This window comes from Hypomesus nipponensis, chromosome 2 (genome assembly GCF_054491055.1).
Source record: "Hypomesus nipponensis isolate SF chromosome 2, ASM5449105v1, whole genome shotgun sequence".
Lineage (NCBI taxonomy): Eukaryota > Metazoa > Chordata > Actinopteri > Osmeriformes > Osmeridae > Hypomesus > Hypomesus nipponensis.
This window is the reverse complement of record NC_140362.1, coordinates 16,964,038-16,980,305: the sequence shown is the minus strand read 5'-3', so window position 1 is coordinate 16,980,305 and position 16,268 is coordinate 16,964,038. Positions and strand designations below refer to the sequence as shown.

The 16,268-nt window shown below is 43.1% G+C and overlaps 1 protein-coding gene across 1 annotated transcript; it reads right to left on the bottom strand.

The window, feature by feature from the left end:
• Positions 1 to 13: 13 nt before the first annotated feature.
• On the bottom strand, positions 14 to 15,457 carry vwde (von Willebrand factor D and EGF domains). The gene is made up of 31 exons (XM_084708681.1): positions 15,151 to 15,457; positions 12,097 to 12,287; positions 11,512 to 11,743; positions 11,219 to 11,302; positions 10,582 to 10,814; positions 10,088 to 10,177; positions 9,750 to 9,894; positions 9,183 to 9,397; positions 8,992 to 9,065; positions 8,567 to 8,840; positions 8,175 to 8,371; positions 7,168 to 8,060; positions 6,778 to 6,914; positions 6,465 to 6,629; positions 5,372 to 5,476; positions 5,086 to 5,200; positions 4,370 to 4,629; positions 3,757 to 3,976; positions 3,472 to 3,609; positions 3,076 to 3,321; positions 2,550 to 2,975; positions 2,335 to 2,430; positions 2,123 to 2,218; positions 1,914 to 2,009; positions 1,630 to 1,725; positions 1,449 to 1,544; positions 1,201 to 1,296; positions 990 to 1,085; positions 751 to 846; positions 532 to 629; positions 14 to 423 (listed from the first exon to the last, which is right to left on the bottom strand). The coding sequence occupies exons 1-31, from the start codon at positions 15,224 to 15,226 to the stop codon at positions 409 to 411; spliced, it is 5,397 nt and encodes a 1,798-aa protein (XP_084564807.1). The 5' UTR covers positions 15,227 to 15,457; the 3' UTR covers positions 14 to 408.
• Positions 15,458 to 16,268: the final 811 nt, after the last annotated feature.

Here is a 16,268-nt window from a genome sequence, read left to right as displayed (position 1 = left end):
TACTTTAGAAGAATTATGTTACTTGTTCTTTTATTAAACGTGTACACAACATGTTTTACTTTTTTTCTGCCCTACATGAAGACTGCATAACACACTTTTCCCAACAGTGGAATATGGGATTTCTGTTATTCTGAATTTGCATCACTGGGATTGAGAGTATATTTTGCATAGTTCTTATGCAGTCCCCATGGATGTGCTACCATGAGCAATGAGGTAGTGATATACAGGGACAGTTAGACAAGTGCAATATATCCAGTCCCTCTGATCATGTAAAAAAACACATGCTTACTTTCTTTTTCTCTGCCTCTCATTCACACACATAAAGATACTCAATAACAAAACAAAAGGTCTTGATCCAGGCCATGTCTTCTTTGTGCATTTTGTAACCTTTGCTTCCTCATTGTTCACTCATGCATGTCGAGCCTATAATAGTAAAACATTTCAAACAATTTTTAGTGTAAAGGTTTTTCGTAAAGTTCTAAAAAACAACGTATGCGCAGTCAGGTAGCCCACATGTGACCTCATGCTAACCTTTAGCCCACAGGTGGGACCAGTGTTGCCCTTCCGGCAGTGGCAGAAGTCGGGCAGGACACATCTCCCTCCATTAAGGCACCTTTTCTTACAGATGGCTGTAAAATAGGCAAGACATTGTGAGACATTTCAAAGACAATTATTCAACCTAGTAGCTAAACCCTGACACGCTTGATTGAAAATACAACAAAAATATATTGATGAGATAGATGCACTCACGTGTTTGACAATGCAAGCCCTCCCATCCTGTTTGACAATTGCAAGTATTGGGTCCCACACACTCACCACCATTTTTACACTTCTGTAAGCACACAGCTACACAGAAGGAGAAACATGTGAGGAAACTCCAGGTTAATAATTGACTCAGTACTGAGATTCATTGACAGACCAATGTTATATTGCCGTAAGTTTCCAATGGAAGAAATGTATCCAGCAATGGATATACTCCAATCACTTACGTATATTACACCTGTTGCCCCTCCAACCAGAGGCACAGGAGCAGGTATTGGGACTCACACACTTTCCCTTGTTCATGCACATGGGCTCACACACACCTGGAGGACACATACATTCACTTGACATGAGTTGATAGGTTAAATTTGTTATCATACAGTACAGCCGTGGAGTTAGGTAGCATGTTTTACAGTGACTGTTCAGGTGCAGACTTACTCTTTTGGCACCTCTTCCCTGTGTAACCCTCGGGACATGAGCACACGTTGTTCCTCATACACTGGCCACTGTTCTTACAAGGAGGACTACACACGGCTGAAACACAGACCACAGAACAGTTGCAGTCATATTTGTCATATATGACAGTTGTCATATTTGTCCATGTATTTTACCAACTCATTGTCAAATGACAGAATATTAACAATATGAAATATTGTTTATCAATATAGAGTAAAACAGGCTTTTACCGATCTGACACTGAGAGCCATAGAAGCCACTGGGACAAGCACAGATGTTTGGTTTGATGCAGGTTCCGCCATTCAAACACACTGGATTACACACAGCTGGGCGCAAAGAACACTACACTCAGATACATCTCATCTTATCTTCTGAGTAGTCTGGAATGTTTCACTTTTGTTTTTATTTTACCCGAGTTGCATGTTGGTCCGTACCAGCCAGATTTGCACTTACAAACATCAGGAGATATGCACTCCCCTCCATTTTCACAGTGCCTGTTACATACCACTGGGCAGAGAAACACAATATCAGGGTCAATAATACCTTGTGTGCATTGTCTATCCATTTAAACAAATTATTAAAACCTTCACCTACAATATAGATCTACGGTAAGAAGGGTGAGCCAGTTCATGCTGGTTCGGATTATAGAGCTAAGGTAAAAAAAAAAAAACTTATCACATAGGATTATCTCTCACTGATTTCACATCTTGGTCCCACGTAGCCGTAGGAGCAAGTGCAGAGGTTTCTGGCTAAACAGGTTCCTCCATGTTGACAAGATGGCTTACAGTTAGCTGGAGAGGACAAGGGGTTGTAGCATTATCATTGGGAGAACAACCAATCTTGACAGAATATTGTTTGTTAATTACTCATACATTACATACTATAAAACCCAGCATAGGATTACCTTCTTCACAAGAGGGTCCACTGTAGCCGTCCAGACAAGCACAGACATTGGGCTTCACACACTTCCCTTGGTTCTTACAGTCAGGTCGACACACAGCTGAAAATGAAGATAGTCCACACAATGCCCAGGGATTGAAATGAGAAACATGAGTCAAGAGTTTAAGAGTTTCAAGAGGTTTAAATAGTGAGGATGGAATCCCCTCTGCACTTCACCTATGTGGCAGTTGTATCCAGTATATCCTTCTTTGCATGTGCAGGTGTTGGGCAAAGTACACTCCATGTTCCTCCCACATAGATACCTACACACAGCTAGGATATGAGCATTAACATGTTATTATACAACTAAAAAAGCATATCAAATGTACCTTTCCAAAACCTAATTAAGAGGGGCATGCACATGTCTGCATTATAAAGTCAGAGGAGCTGACCTTTGCATATGATCCCATCTCCAGTGTACCCATACGGACAGCGGCCACATTTAAAGGACCCTGTGGTTGTTGCTTCACAAGGGACACCAGAGAAGCAAGGTGAATCTGAACAGGTCAACATGGAAGGCAATGACCCCCATCTGACCCTGGGGTCTGGGTTCAAATCCTCCCTGTTGGATTGGCCTCTGTGGATCATTGTACGGGCAAAGATAGTTTGGTTTCTAGGGTTGGTGGTTTTCTTGTCAATAGAGGATACAGGCTCTCTTGAGGTACCAGAAGGAGAAACTTCAAATGTTCTCCTTTCGTCATGGTCCTTCTTGGGTTGAGTGGTTGAGAAAGAGGAGAATGTAAATGCAGTTTCCGTACTGGGGTCTGGATCAATCCCCTGAGACCGTCCACCACCTCTGCCGGTGACTGGCATTTGCCCTGTAAAACACTGACAGTTAGAGAGTATGGCTTGAAAATGAACTTCTTCACGTTGATATAGCCAAACCTAGAAGGAACTTAAATGAAGGGAGATTCTCACCAATTGGGGTTCTTCTGCTGCAGGTCTGTCCATTTCCGTGGTACCCAGGTGGACAGGGTCCACAGATATACCCTTCAGACACATGGGTGCTCTCAAAGCACTGCACCCCTGGGTGACATGGTCGTCTGGAGCAGGGGAATGGGGCAGTTGGCATGGTTTTAGCTGAGCCATGGGAACCCCCAGCAGGTAGGGTCACTCTATGAGTATCCGGAAGCTCATCACCCTTAGCAGGAACCACTGTCTTATCTTCAGGAGGGGAGACAGGACACATTACACAGATTATGGATGGTGTGTAAGATTACAGGTGGGCGGGTAAGACAATGAAGTTACCTAAAGTTATGCAGTCCTAAAGACATGCATTTCCATGTGTGTGTGTGTGTGTTTAGGCAAACTCACGTTTACACCTCTTCCCATCTCCATGGTAGCCCTCTGGACAGGAACCACAGTTGAATGAGCCCGGTGTGTTGCTGCACCCCACCCCAGGAAAACATGGCTGTGAGGCACATTCATCTACATCCTCTCTGCACGTATGACCTGAGAGACCCAAACACATAGTCTTCAGGGAACACATATTAGGGGTACAGCTTTGGAAGGAAAAAAAGTATTAATGCATTGCTTAATACCCGTTATAATATCTGATATATATTTTAGTTCTAAAGGAGTGTATGGGATGTACTGTACCTGTCATTCCAGCAGGACAAATACAGGAGAAAGAGTTGGGCCCATCTATACAGAGGGCCAGTCGACAGGGGTTGGGTTTACAGTCGTCTATATCCACCTCACATCTGTCCCCCTTAAAGCCGTCAGGGCAGACACACAGGTACTCCCCACTGCCAGGGGGGAAGTTAATATTCGTAACACAGGAAGCTCCATTCAGACAGTCACAAGGGAACACAGAGACCTAAGGGACGCACACAGAAGAAAGGAGACAGAGGTGGTCTCGTTCATCTTTTGATGACATTAAATACATTTTGTATCATATTTATCACTAATGGCATAGTGATTGAATCTGTCTATGTCTCCAGTTCCCTTACGAACAAAATCTAAAGCCAAACAAAGAAATTGGGGGCAGATCATTGCATTTTAAGATTGCATTTCATGAGCTCCCTCTTGTGGCCAAATTAGACATAAAACGTTGTCTATCCATTTCCCAAAAGATTATGTCAGTTTTAATCATGAGCATATTAAACTAAAATGAACAATGTCGGCTAACCATGCCTAGGTAAGAAGACACTGTTTTAGTCGATACCCCTCAGCCTGCAACCCTCCATAGACAGGCACTTTGCCACCATACCTGAACCGAAGCTTTAACTTCAGAATTGCAATCATCTGTGACAGTGAAGTGGAAAGAGTGTGTATCCGTGGTGACAGAAGTGGCCTTCCAGATAAGTAGGCCAGCAGGGGAGAGTGACGCCTCTCTAGGACCTGAATCCAGAGTGAACAACACCGCTGAGCCCTCTGGGTCCTGAGCAACCAGCTGATACACAAAGTTCTCCCCCTGAAATGACTGGAGATACTCTGTGGATGCTGACTGGAACACTGGGGGCTTGTTCTCTGAGTGTGACAAATACACAAATGCACAGATATATATATATATATATACAGACGTGCACACACACACACACACACACACACACACACACACAAACCTCACACTACACAGTAGCCTCCTATTAAATAATTAAAAAGACTCTAATAACAATATTAGAAACTCGCATTTACTACTAGAGTAGGTGTTCATACTATATTTTGATAGTCCCCTGTACACCAACCGTAGATGCCCATCCAATCTAAATACGATTAACAGAATATTAACCGTGATGCGTACGGTTCTTTACCGAGTATATATTTAGCCTTTTTGGTCTACAGATCTACCATCCAAATGAAATCTTTCAAAGTGGGGTATCTTCTTTAAATACAGTTCTCCAATCTATTAGCATAAAAAGTCACAATTTGTTAAAAGTTAAATGTATTTGTGGAAGTGTATGTTTCAGAGGATAGTCCACATACTGTCAGCAATAGACCATGTGTATTTGGAGGAGTCTGGATTGCATGTCAGACAAGGGCTGTTGGAATTAAAGTCCCCCTTTTCATGACACTGGCCATCAATTTTGCATGTTTTCTCCTGAGAGGAAAGTATTAGAAAACTTAGTTAAATTTGGACCTTGACATTGCAATTATACTTATTCACAAGAAGTATCTTCACAAGACTGATAATTGCTTATAGTATCTGATTACAATCAAACAATCCAAATGGAACATTGTATATTGTCATTTTAGATACATGAGAACGCACCTTAAGTGTGCAGAGGACTTCAGCATTAAGGCTGCAGATCTGACAAGTTCCATCAAATAGAGTTAAGATCTTGGCATTGCTGAAGCCATAGCCATCATTGGACACCTGTCAAGAGAGTTCATGGTTTACATTTGGTGCCACAAGTTCTGCCGTTGAGTTTGCAAACACCCTTGAAAGCATCTTACGAGCAACAGCAAAAAGTACAAAAAGTTCATCTCATTTCAGTGGGAACAGCAAAGCACTCAATTTTACGTCGGTCTGGCTTTACTTATATCACAAAGTTAATCAAACTTGTTTGTGAATTTGAGACAAGCAGTACTGAGAAGTGAGAACAAGTTCCTTCACGGAGAGGGCACAAGTAGGTGCACTTGAGGGTGAGAGTAATCCAGGAGAGCCCTCTCTGCACTCGCTCGATTGCTTCTCTACTCGCTCGTTGTCTTTGCTGCACTCGCTCGAACGTGAATCTGCTTAATGCACTTGGGGTAGCTAGTCTTAACAAACACTATAGAAGCTATGTTGATGTATTTTAACTGCAGAGGAAAGTCCACAATTTCCCACATTGGCACCAGGATGGCAAAACATGGATAATGATCTAATCAAACATTTAAACATCTGTCATTACATTTTCAAAAGCTAAAGTACCTGTTTACATAGAACGTGTTGTGTTTTAGGGCTGTGGCACCATGGAATATGGTATGTATGTTGGACATATTCTCAGATGTTTACAGAACTAACAACTGTAAGGCCGGCTGTTGCAGTAAACGTTGCACCATCTTGCAGCCATCTGGTTCTGAGGCAAACATGCCAGAATGTTCCTAGCCGTTGAACACTATTCACTTGAGAAGTTCTGTTCTGAAACTGTGTTTAGTATATGCATGAATGTAACTACAATTACAAGTTTTGTAGTTCTATGATCTGTACACGGTTGGCCTTGTCTTTATATAATGTGATTAGGTTTCAATGTAATGTCAAATTCTTCATAACTAAATTACTGTATTTAATGTTACAAAGTAACTTCTAGACATGGCATGCCAGAAGCATTATTGAAGCATTGAGGTTCTGCATTATTAATGCATTAACATTTCTCACTGACTTTTATCTGCCAGCGTGCAAGGGGTCTGTCAATGAAGGTTTCCATGTCAAAGTCTGCAAGGGGCTCCCTGTCCTGCAGGGGGAGTGGACACTCCAGAGAAGTGACATCCAGGTAGATACCCTGCACAAACTCTGGCTCATCCAGAAACCATTCTCCATCTGCAAACTGGGAAGAAAAGAAAATAACAGGAAGGGAGGGCGGGAGGGTGAAAGGGTAGGAACAGGGGGAGAACAGAGGAGAGAGTGTAATCAGTGGTTGTGACCATCTGAAACCTTTAAGCCGAGACAAGCACGATGTGGAAGCAGAAAAGTACCTTTTCTTTCACAAACTCACACTTGAGCTCGTAAGAGTCTTTGAAGCCTTGGCCATAGACTTGCACTGAGGAGCAGTCTCCCTCCTTCACATCACAGAATCCTTCATTCTCCAGCTCCAATATCTCTGGGACCTGGTCTTCGTAGACCCAAAAGGAAATGGGAATAAACAAAGCAAATATTCACAAAAAGCTTGGCGGGGGAAAACATGCTTGGTCTGACAAAGATACTGTTTGTAGTTGTAGCTTTCTTTGAGTGCTTTATCCCTATACACTGCCATGCATTCTGTTGGGCTCCACTAAGCAAACAATTTGTATTACTGTGTAGCATTGGTTCTGTTGCAGACATCTTTGATTTGTGTTGTTATGATCTAACCCTCCCACTTTTCTTACCAGCAAGCACACTGCAGTCATAGGAGCCAAACCCTGGGAAACACACACAGCCCCACTGGGAGCACTGCCCATTCCCATGACACAAGCTAGGACACTTGAGATAGGAAAGAACATCCTGATCCTCTCCTCCTTGCCCCTTCTCCTCCACCAGCCTCCTCTCACACTCGTTCTCCAGTAATGGCAGGGTGGCGCCCACCCACTCCTGATCGTCCTTCATCTGCAAGTCACCAATGCACATAGCCACAGAACGACTAACTATGGCGTTGCCCAATAGACGGGCACAGCCTAGCGCTATGCTAGAGTTTGCCACCACACGCTGGCACCGGAGCCTGGCCTGGGGCTGGGTTAGCCCAGATGGGGTGGGCCAGGTCGGGAGAGAAGAAGTCTCAAGCTGGGGTACAGGCTCATGGTCCTCAGGGAAGAAATATGTTGAGCCTTCCAGGTCAGACTGACTCAGGCTCTGGTAGGGATTTTTTGAGATGTCCACATAAGTCTGGCGCCTGGCTCTTTGGTTATTTGAGCGGCGATGGATGGAAGTGGATGGTCCACCACTGGAATGTCTCGCAGGAGACCCTCTCTGTGGAGGCTGGGCAGCAGTGCCTTCACCCTGAGTACGCTGGTTGGAGTGTCCTGATGGTGTTCTATGGTGGTCCTGGGCTTTGAACAGCTCCACTGAGTTGATGTACTCAGCTGTAATGTCCAACGTGGGGATGACACTCGGCAGTCTCACATTGCCATGGTGAGAGCAGGAAGGGTCTGAGACAGTGAGTGATTGAGACCGGCTTCTAGAAGATAAAGGGTCTGTCTCACTTGCACAGTTGCAGTATATGTGGGGGCTTTGAGTGTTTGGATGGGAAGGGACTGTGTCAAACCAGCTGCTGCCAGGAGAGAGCCTGTCATGAGAGAAAGACCCGCAAATAATAAAGACCCACCAAATGTTTTTCTCACAGTCTTCAGTACTCTCAAGCAATGTAGAAACATCCGTACATGACTATCACATTTCTAACCTCCATGCAGCAATGAAATCAGGAACGTCCTCAAGAGTGGCACCCTCTGGTGTGTGCAGGTCATTGTGCGTCTGTCCGTCATACGTCCCGCACAGGCCCTCGGTGTGAGACCAGTCTGAGCTGGGAGCTCTCAGGGTCAGACTCATCCCCCAGTTAGCCACGTCTGCACGCACAAACGCCCCAGATGAGAACATCATCTACCGTACGGAGGAAGGAAAGCGTCCAAATGTCAACGGTGGTAGGCTTCTACAGGCGGATTTGAATGAAGAATTTTTTATTTCAAATCATAGTCATTCTTCTTCTTCGACCCGTGTCAACGCGATGCTTTCAACATATTCAAATAACCCGTAAACAGTAGGTCTCCATGCCTATCTGCCATGATAGTTACTCACAGTGACCTTGCGTCCCTGGTAGGACTTGGTGATGTGGATGCCAGTCTTCCCTCGGTCCCTGTTCCTCACATGTATGTGTGGCTTAGTGCTCCCCAGCTCGCCGTTGCACATGTCGAATGCGATGACGTCCCCAGCATCCCGCACTGCAAAGCCGCACACGCAGGATGCATCATGCACCACGCTGCCGCACTCCCACTGGCGCACGTGCACTTCAAAGGGCCAGCGTGTGCTCTTGTACAGCACAAAGGTGCCAATATGGTAGTTGTCATACTGCCTAGGAGTAATTACAGTTGAAAACGAACAATTGGTACACTTCAGTATTTGTGTTGAAGTACAATAATTGATCGGAGTCATGATACAGGAAAGGTCTGATTTTACTGAACTACACGCATGTGGGGACACAGGGAGCAAAGAAAGGAAGTTACCTGCCATCGAATGTGATAATGTGAGGGTCAGTGAAGGCGTAGCAGTAAGCCGAGGGAACATCCTTTACTAAGATCTGGGAATATAGCACAGCAACTAACAAATAATCAATTTCAGACAGCTAATGGACGTACTTACATATTGTACGTAAGTCGTACGACATGTAAGGCAGCCTAAGAGAGTAAACCTTTACCTGCACACTCTGTGGAATATAGCCGTTCCAGAGGAAGTTATTGGTGACTACAGGTTTAACAACTATCTCAGTTGTCCTGTCCCCGTCCTTTATGAAATCTGTGACAGCAATGAAGTGGACCACAGCCTTGCTACACACACCGCTCCGACAGGGACTTTGGGATAGCTCCACCACACAGGAGGTCAAGACCACGTCTGAACTCTGCTGTTCCTCTCCTTAAAGAACCAGACAAGAAGAATAGTTAAGAACAACAACATAGAAACACTAAAGCAAAACACTAAAACACTAAAACCAGTGACCAACTACCTTTCTGGTGGCGTAACAGGTAGTTGTTGCGCTTCATATATCGGAGCAGGTGTGTTTGATCAACGGTGCGGGCGAATATAGGACTAATGTAACATTTTGGATTCATATTTTTGCCTATTGTAACATTTAGCAAACTATCCAAATAAAATCTTGATTCATAGATTTGAAGTATGTCACTACTTGCAAACCTCTACGACATAGAGGTAGCCTATGACTTACGGAAACAATGACTGAATGTCCAATTACTTACAAAGTCTTTACCTGGATTCCTTGTGCTCAGGTGTAAGAAGAAGGAACACCGATCTGCTGAGGAGGAGTCTCCTGGGCAGGGAATTGGAACAGTGCTTTCCACAGTCAGCTCATACTCTCTCCCATCTTCAGACACTGTACTGTTCTCTGGTTTCAACTGTAGAGGCCAAAAACAGAAATTGACTGAATGAGGGAAGCAGATCAGGGCTTTACAGCCGTTAAATGTTACAAACCTATAAAACCAAGACACACTGACATACAAAGGGCCTACTTGCACAAACACACACACACAAATAGACACACACACCCACATCACTGTTATTATATAGTACATGATCTCTTTGATGTACCCTGATCCCAGCAAAGAACTCCTCACTTTCCACTGGCCTTCCATTAATGTCCGGCGAGTCCAGAAAGAAACTGGAGCTGCTGCAGTAAATCTGACAGAGAATAAAAAGAAGTAAGAGAGAGGGAAACAGAGCAAATAAATAAATAGAGAGAGAGAGGGACAATGACTGACAGACAGACGAACCACACTTAAAAGGAAAGGAATATATTGAATAGGATGTATAAAACTCTTTATAGCTAGAGTCAAGTCATAAACACAAAGACGAAGTAAAATGTTGTAAAAAATTATGTGATGTTGAGTTTTTGTCGAGTGACAAAACTGTTCCTCCTGTCAATATTTATGAATCAAATCCATGGATTTGTAAATTTTACATACACAAATGAATACAGATACTAAATGTTTTACTCATTTAGAAAAAAGATTATCCTGATCCTACACAGCCCAAACCAAAACCAGTAGTCTAAAAGTGCAATGCCAGTCCTGTAAGACAGTTACCTTATCCCCCAGCCGCAGATTGATGCCATCCAACTCTATGAAGGCAGATGTCTGTACAGTCGTCTCCTGTTTGAGTTCCTCTCTGCGGCCCTGAGGGGAAAGTCGGGACCAGGCCACCACATAGCCCAGCGAGGTGTTCACACTCTGGCTCTCAAAGCTGCACTTCAGGTAGATAGTGTTACCTGAAAGCTCTGCCTCAATGACTGGGACAGAGGGCGAGGGGGGCTGTTTGGCTAAGGGGGAGAACAATTATTGATCTTTAAAATGGAAATACAGAATCACATCCAGAGGTTATTGTTCTGATAGTTCTTAATGGGATAAGAGTGACATTTATTTAACATCAACGTCACACTATTAAAGCTTTAGTGTCTTGGGTCACAATAAAATTGTGCAGGAAAAGGCTACCTACTGGACCTCCACCACCACTCTCAGAACTCTAAAGCATGGGAATGTATTATTCATGACTTTAGCCAACATCATACATAATGCTAAGCTCATTAAAAGGATCTGTAAAGGCCCCCTGTGGAAGATTCCCCAATGCATGGTGCCAACTCTAACCCTAATTGTTTTGGTGGCTTTATCAAAAGCCTCCTCTGGCTCAGGATATAGAATGCCAAAGGGATGGGAAGCTCCTCACCTCTACATGTTCCATCTACTTGATCCTCTTCAGCACCGCAGACCGCTGTGGCTGCTACCACCGATTCTGATGTGTTAGACATCTCTGTTGGTGTAGAAGAAAAGTTACTCTACTGTAAGTGGTTTTAACAAATGAAATCAAGTAACAGAACAAACTTTGAAATGTGTACCTGACAACAATGGATGTGTCCTACAAATCACTTCAGCATTTATTTTAAGACGTACTGCTGTGTTAAAGTGTTACCACACAAGCTATGATCACACTAGGTCTACTGACAATGAGAGGTGCTGTACCCTCGGCGCAGTAACCCATGCAGCCCTGCGTGGGCTGCAGCAGGTAGATGTAGAAGTCTCCACAGTTGCGCACGGTCACAGGGATGTGAAACAGGCAGCAGTCCTTGCTGCTGCTGGAGAAGAAGTGCCAGGTTGCACAAGCCGTCAGCTGCCTCACCTCCAAGGGACCGGGGAGAGTTTCACCCTCCCGCAGAGACAGCCACACAGGAGCCTGGGTGCCACAGTGGTTCACCTGGGCAGAGCAGTTGGAGCAAGACAGGTCATAGGTCAACCAAGCTGGGAACTAGATCCCACAGTGCAACACTGGACCATGTACTTCAAGCTAAGCTGTTGTGTTAATGAATGGCTGTCAAAATACATTTATACATACATCATACCCCAGAAAATTAATAAACCAAAAACAAATGAATGCCTAGTTTTTGTGTATTTCCTTGGGATGCTGGCCTATCATGTGCTGTGACATGAGATGGTAAGAGAGAGCAATGATGCATGACAGCCCCGATGGTTTGGTAGTTGGGACTGACAATGAATTACAGAAACAACAAAAAGGTAATACCTAAATGATCACAATAGTTGCTCATTTACCTCCACACATTTGGTGGGCATTCCGGCTGGCTTGTCAAAGATCTGGAAGCGGTACCAGCCAGGTGTGAGGGAGTGGTCGCAAATGAGGGTCTGAACGGGCGACTGCTGCAGCTTTTCGGAGCTGAAACTGGTGCTGCGGTAGGGGTTCTGGAGCAGGGAGTGCCCCCCTGGAGCACACTCTGGAGGGAGCACTGGACATACACACATGCACACAAAGTTGAGTAAACATTCATTATTGACACAGGAAGAGTATCTTTGTGCTAAATGATCTAGGAGCTAGCACTCATATGATGACATCACAGTCATTTATTCTATGCATTTAGCAAACAATGAATTCAAAAAATCTTCTAACTTTTTGTGACCGAAACACTTGTTTACATTTCAACTTTAAGGCTCATCCTACTTCCCTGAGCAACACTAACCCACTTGAACCCTCAGAATTCTGTTAAATAAATACGTTTGGCTGTGCAAACCCATACTATTTCCTCATTAAGACCTGAGCCCTGGACAGTTCACCCAGTGATGAGCTAGATCTGTGTTGATGCACCCCAATAGACCACAGCAGCAGCTGCACCAGTAGAACAAAGACAAAGAGCCAAATTGAAAATCCAGCCACTGTTTTGAGGGGTCAAGCCAAAATGAAGACCTAAGAGACCAAGAAGGATGCCAAAGAGAAAATACTTTGCTATCGTGAAATGGAAGCACAAGAAGCCACAAAGACTGGGACGTTATAGATGTTTCTTTGTTGAGATTGAAAAATATGATAATGGTACAACTGGATTAGGGAGAGGAAAGAAATAGGATGGAATGACTTTGGAGAAAGAGAGTAATGACAATGCCTGCTGGATCAAGACCTTCTTAGTTTGGATACAGATCATGGTAATGTCACAACCAGTGGGTCCTCCGTGATAAAGCATTACAAAAACCAAGGTCATGTGTCAGATATTCCTCTGGCTAAGTACACCCCTAAAATCTTATTCCATTGTAAGACAATTACAAAGGTATTGTCTTGCCACCAAACAAGTGGACAACCCATCAGCTCATATTACCATTTCCTTTCGAATCCCACCAAAACAGTCAGGCAACTCTATCTTCCTCCCCACCTCAAAGAAGACTCCACGAAGGCGCAACAGTCCCATAGTCACTCTCCACCTCTCAGAAATAGGGGTTCACCGCAAGCCTTCTCAAATAAATTGAACCACGTCCAAGCCTCGCCCTGCTCCTTCCCCAGTCCACCCATGCCTCCATGCCCATCTCCCTTTGGCAGAGGGAGGAGAGGGAAAACATGCACAGGAAATCCCAGGCTCAAAGGGAGCAAGCAGTAAGGAAAACCAAACCAGGCCTTGACCTTAATGTGCCTATAAAACCGGAGGAGTACACTCTTGATTAAGTGCCTTGATGGTTAAAGGAACCCAGCAGGATCTTGTGCAGCATGTGTGCCTTAAGGAATCTATTGGTTATATGCAAAGAATGAATTTCACTTGTTGTAAATGTTCCACCATGTGTATTTGCTTTAATAATGTAACGCAACAACTCAAGTGACAAATGGTCTTTGAATGTACTGTATTCTATTACTGAAAGTATATGTTTCTGATGGAATGGTGAGTGGTTATCTCTGGTTCCCTACTGTATATCACCACTATGCCCTTCTGTGTTCAGTTAAAAGCTCTCAGCTGGGGTCAATGACAGCACTTGGAAGTGTCAAGTTTAAGAGGATAAGTTCCAGAACATTGACTTTCCAGTTATGACCAGGAAGTAAGCTGCAGCCAAAGCTAACATCATTATTATTAATGATTTCAAAGTCAAACAGAATAACAGTCTGGGCAGGATGTGTTTGTAGGTCTCACCAAAGTAAGACCTACAGGGGTTGGACAAAAATGTTTCAATAAAAGACATCCTCTCTACATTGCTGATGAGAGAGGACAAGCCCATTGCAAATAGGACTGTCGCTATCCACTTCATCCAAACTAATGCACCCCACAAACTCAGGCTCCTACACTTATCCCAATCCTGCCAACTCAGACTGGTCCACTGCCCCTTGAGTTACTGGTTAACCCTGGACACCCTACAATGTTTCTGGAGAAAGTGAAAGCCAAAAAAGAAGCAGAGCTTCAAGTCAAAGGCAGGGAAAAACAATCAGTTTCTTTGAGAAGTACAGGATGCTAATAGAAATGATGGGCAGGACTGGAACCAAAATGAATGACATTTGCTCTAAGCTACCCCAAGCATACAATCAACCAAGCTTCAGGAACAATGGGAACAAGAATAGGAGATGAAAAAGAATAATCTAAAATGTCTAACTACGGAAAACCTGAATAAATGGTCCTTCAGATTAATGATTACTTCCAAACCATGAAAGTCAGAACAGAAACCATGTACACATTTGTGGGAATGGCTTACTAAACTTAAGTCAATAATGTGGTCCACAGACACTATTCTAAATTGCCAGTCTCCTCAGATGTACAAGTCAAGCAACAACTGCACAAGCATGAGAGATAGCCTTCTATGACACACTGACAACAGGAGGACATGTTGTTCCAAGAGGCGACACAAACTCCCAACATCCCTACAGCAGCACTTCGACCCAGCCCCCAGCCACAACTCCTAGGGTCAGTGTCCTGAGACACCCTTAAGCTCTCCTGTTTCCAGTGAAGGCACAATAGTTTACAGTCCCAAAGAGAGTAAGAATTTGTCCTTGGATGACATGGCAATGATGAATGGACAGGCATCAACTTCCACAAATGCCACACATCAGCAGCATTGGTGGAAGATGGATAAATGACAGGCAAAAGCTATAGACACGATACACTTAAAACTAGAAAATTGACAACATATATCAACTAAAGTTTTTATAAATCATACATGTTCAGCAATGAAATTGTGCAAAAATGTGTTTCATACGTTTTAAAGATATTTCAACGTGACTTTAGATTGCCTACTTATTATTCCCAAAGAACTAAGTCACACGTTGAATTCCGCAATTAATGTAGGACTCGGTCGATGTTTCTAAGAGCATTCCAGTAAAACATATATTTACATAACATAGACACATACCTATTTCACAATGTATAGAATTTGGAAAGAAAATTAAAACGTAGGAAACTATCTCCAATATAATTTGACGTCCCATCGTCCAGTAGAATATGTGCAAATGGTCAAAATGACCAATGAAAGTCCCTCGTTACTTGAAAGGTTCTTCTTAACTCAAATGTATCGCCCGTTTTCCACAACAAGTTGTTAAATGCGTTAAGACTAAAGGCTGAACAGGCATGCATTCCAATACAACCTTGTCCGACCAAATGGGAATTCGTTTTTAAAATGTCCCTCAGAGCCGAGAAAGACGAGCGAGCAAGCAAGCACACTTCTCATGCACACCGGACTGCGGAGCGTGGCTACAAGTTCAGCAAGAAGTAGGTTATAGCATCACATTAGGAGGGGCATCTTAACGCTACATTATCTCAAACGCATAAACAATAAAACAAAGTTCAATCATGAAAGATAGTAGCAGAAATTTCCATATAGTCATTATTTGGATCGTTCCTCATGGAAATGATTGACTGAGCTTTTTGCCGCATTAAGTTATTCTTAATCTTTTATTATCATGTAGGCTATTAGGCTAATTATTTCCTTCATTTCTTAGGTATAATGAAGACCAGTCAACGTTAATAATCGATTAATAGGCGACTAGATGTTGACTTAATTCAGTGTCATCAATTACATATTCACATCTTTAAAAAACAAAAGAACTAATGAAATATGTGATAAACGATGATGATATCCTTCAAACTCAATGCAATTGCAAGCATCTACAGTAAAACTGAATATAAAGAGAGCTATCACAATGTTTTGCACATTTTTACAGTACAGTAGCATAATCCCATCATGATGTAATGACGGCAATGGTGTAATTTCACAATAAAATATCTGTTGAATATTTTTAAACATGCTGTGTTATATGTTGCCATCACTCAACTGTATTATTTGAGAATGAAATGCATGGGACTATTATTGAGTTGTTTAAGATGCAATCAATATTGAAGTTGGAACGGTTTGCTATCACTTCAAAATGTTAAATTAATCAGTAATATACACTGAATACGTTGAGACCAATCACCGCAAGAACTCTGAGGGTCTTATATTCTTTTATTTACACAGGATCTTTCATAGTTTCC

Bases quoted from the DNA above. Each gene is read 5' to 3' on its own strand.
- vwde (XM_084708681.1), bottom strand. From the start codon at position 15,226: ATGGGACGTCAAATTATATTGGAGATAGTTTCCTACGTTTTAATTTTC. The intron at 3,322-3,471 runs GTGAGTTTGCCT...CCCCTCCTGAAG, and splicing joins AGATGGGAAGAGGTGTAAAC to ATAAGACAGTGGTTCCTGCT. The intron at 1,726-1,913 runs GTGAGAGATAAT...TTCTCTGCCCAG, and splicing joins GGGACCAAGATGTGAAATCA to TGGTATGTAACAGGCACTGT.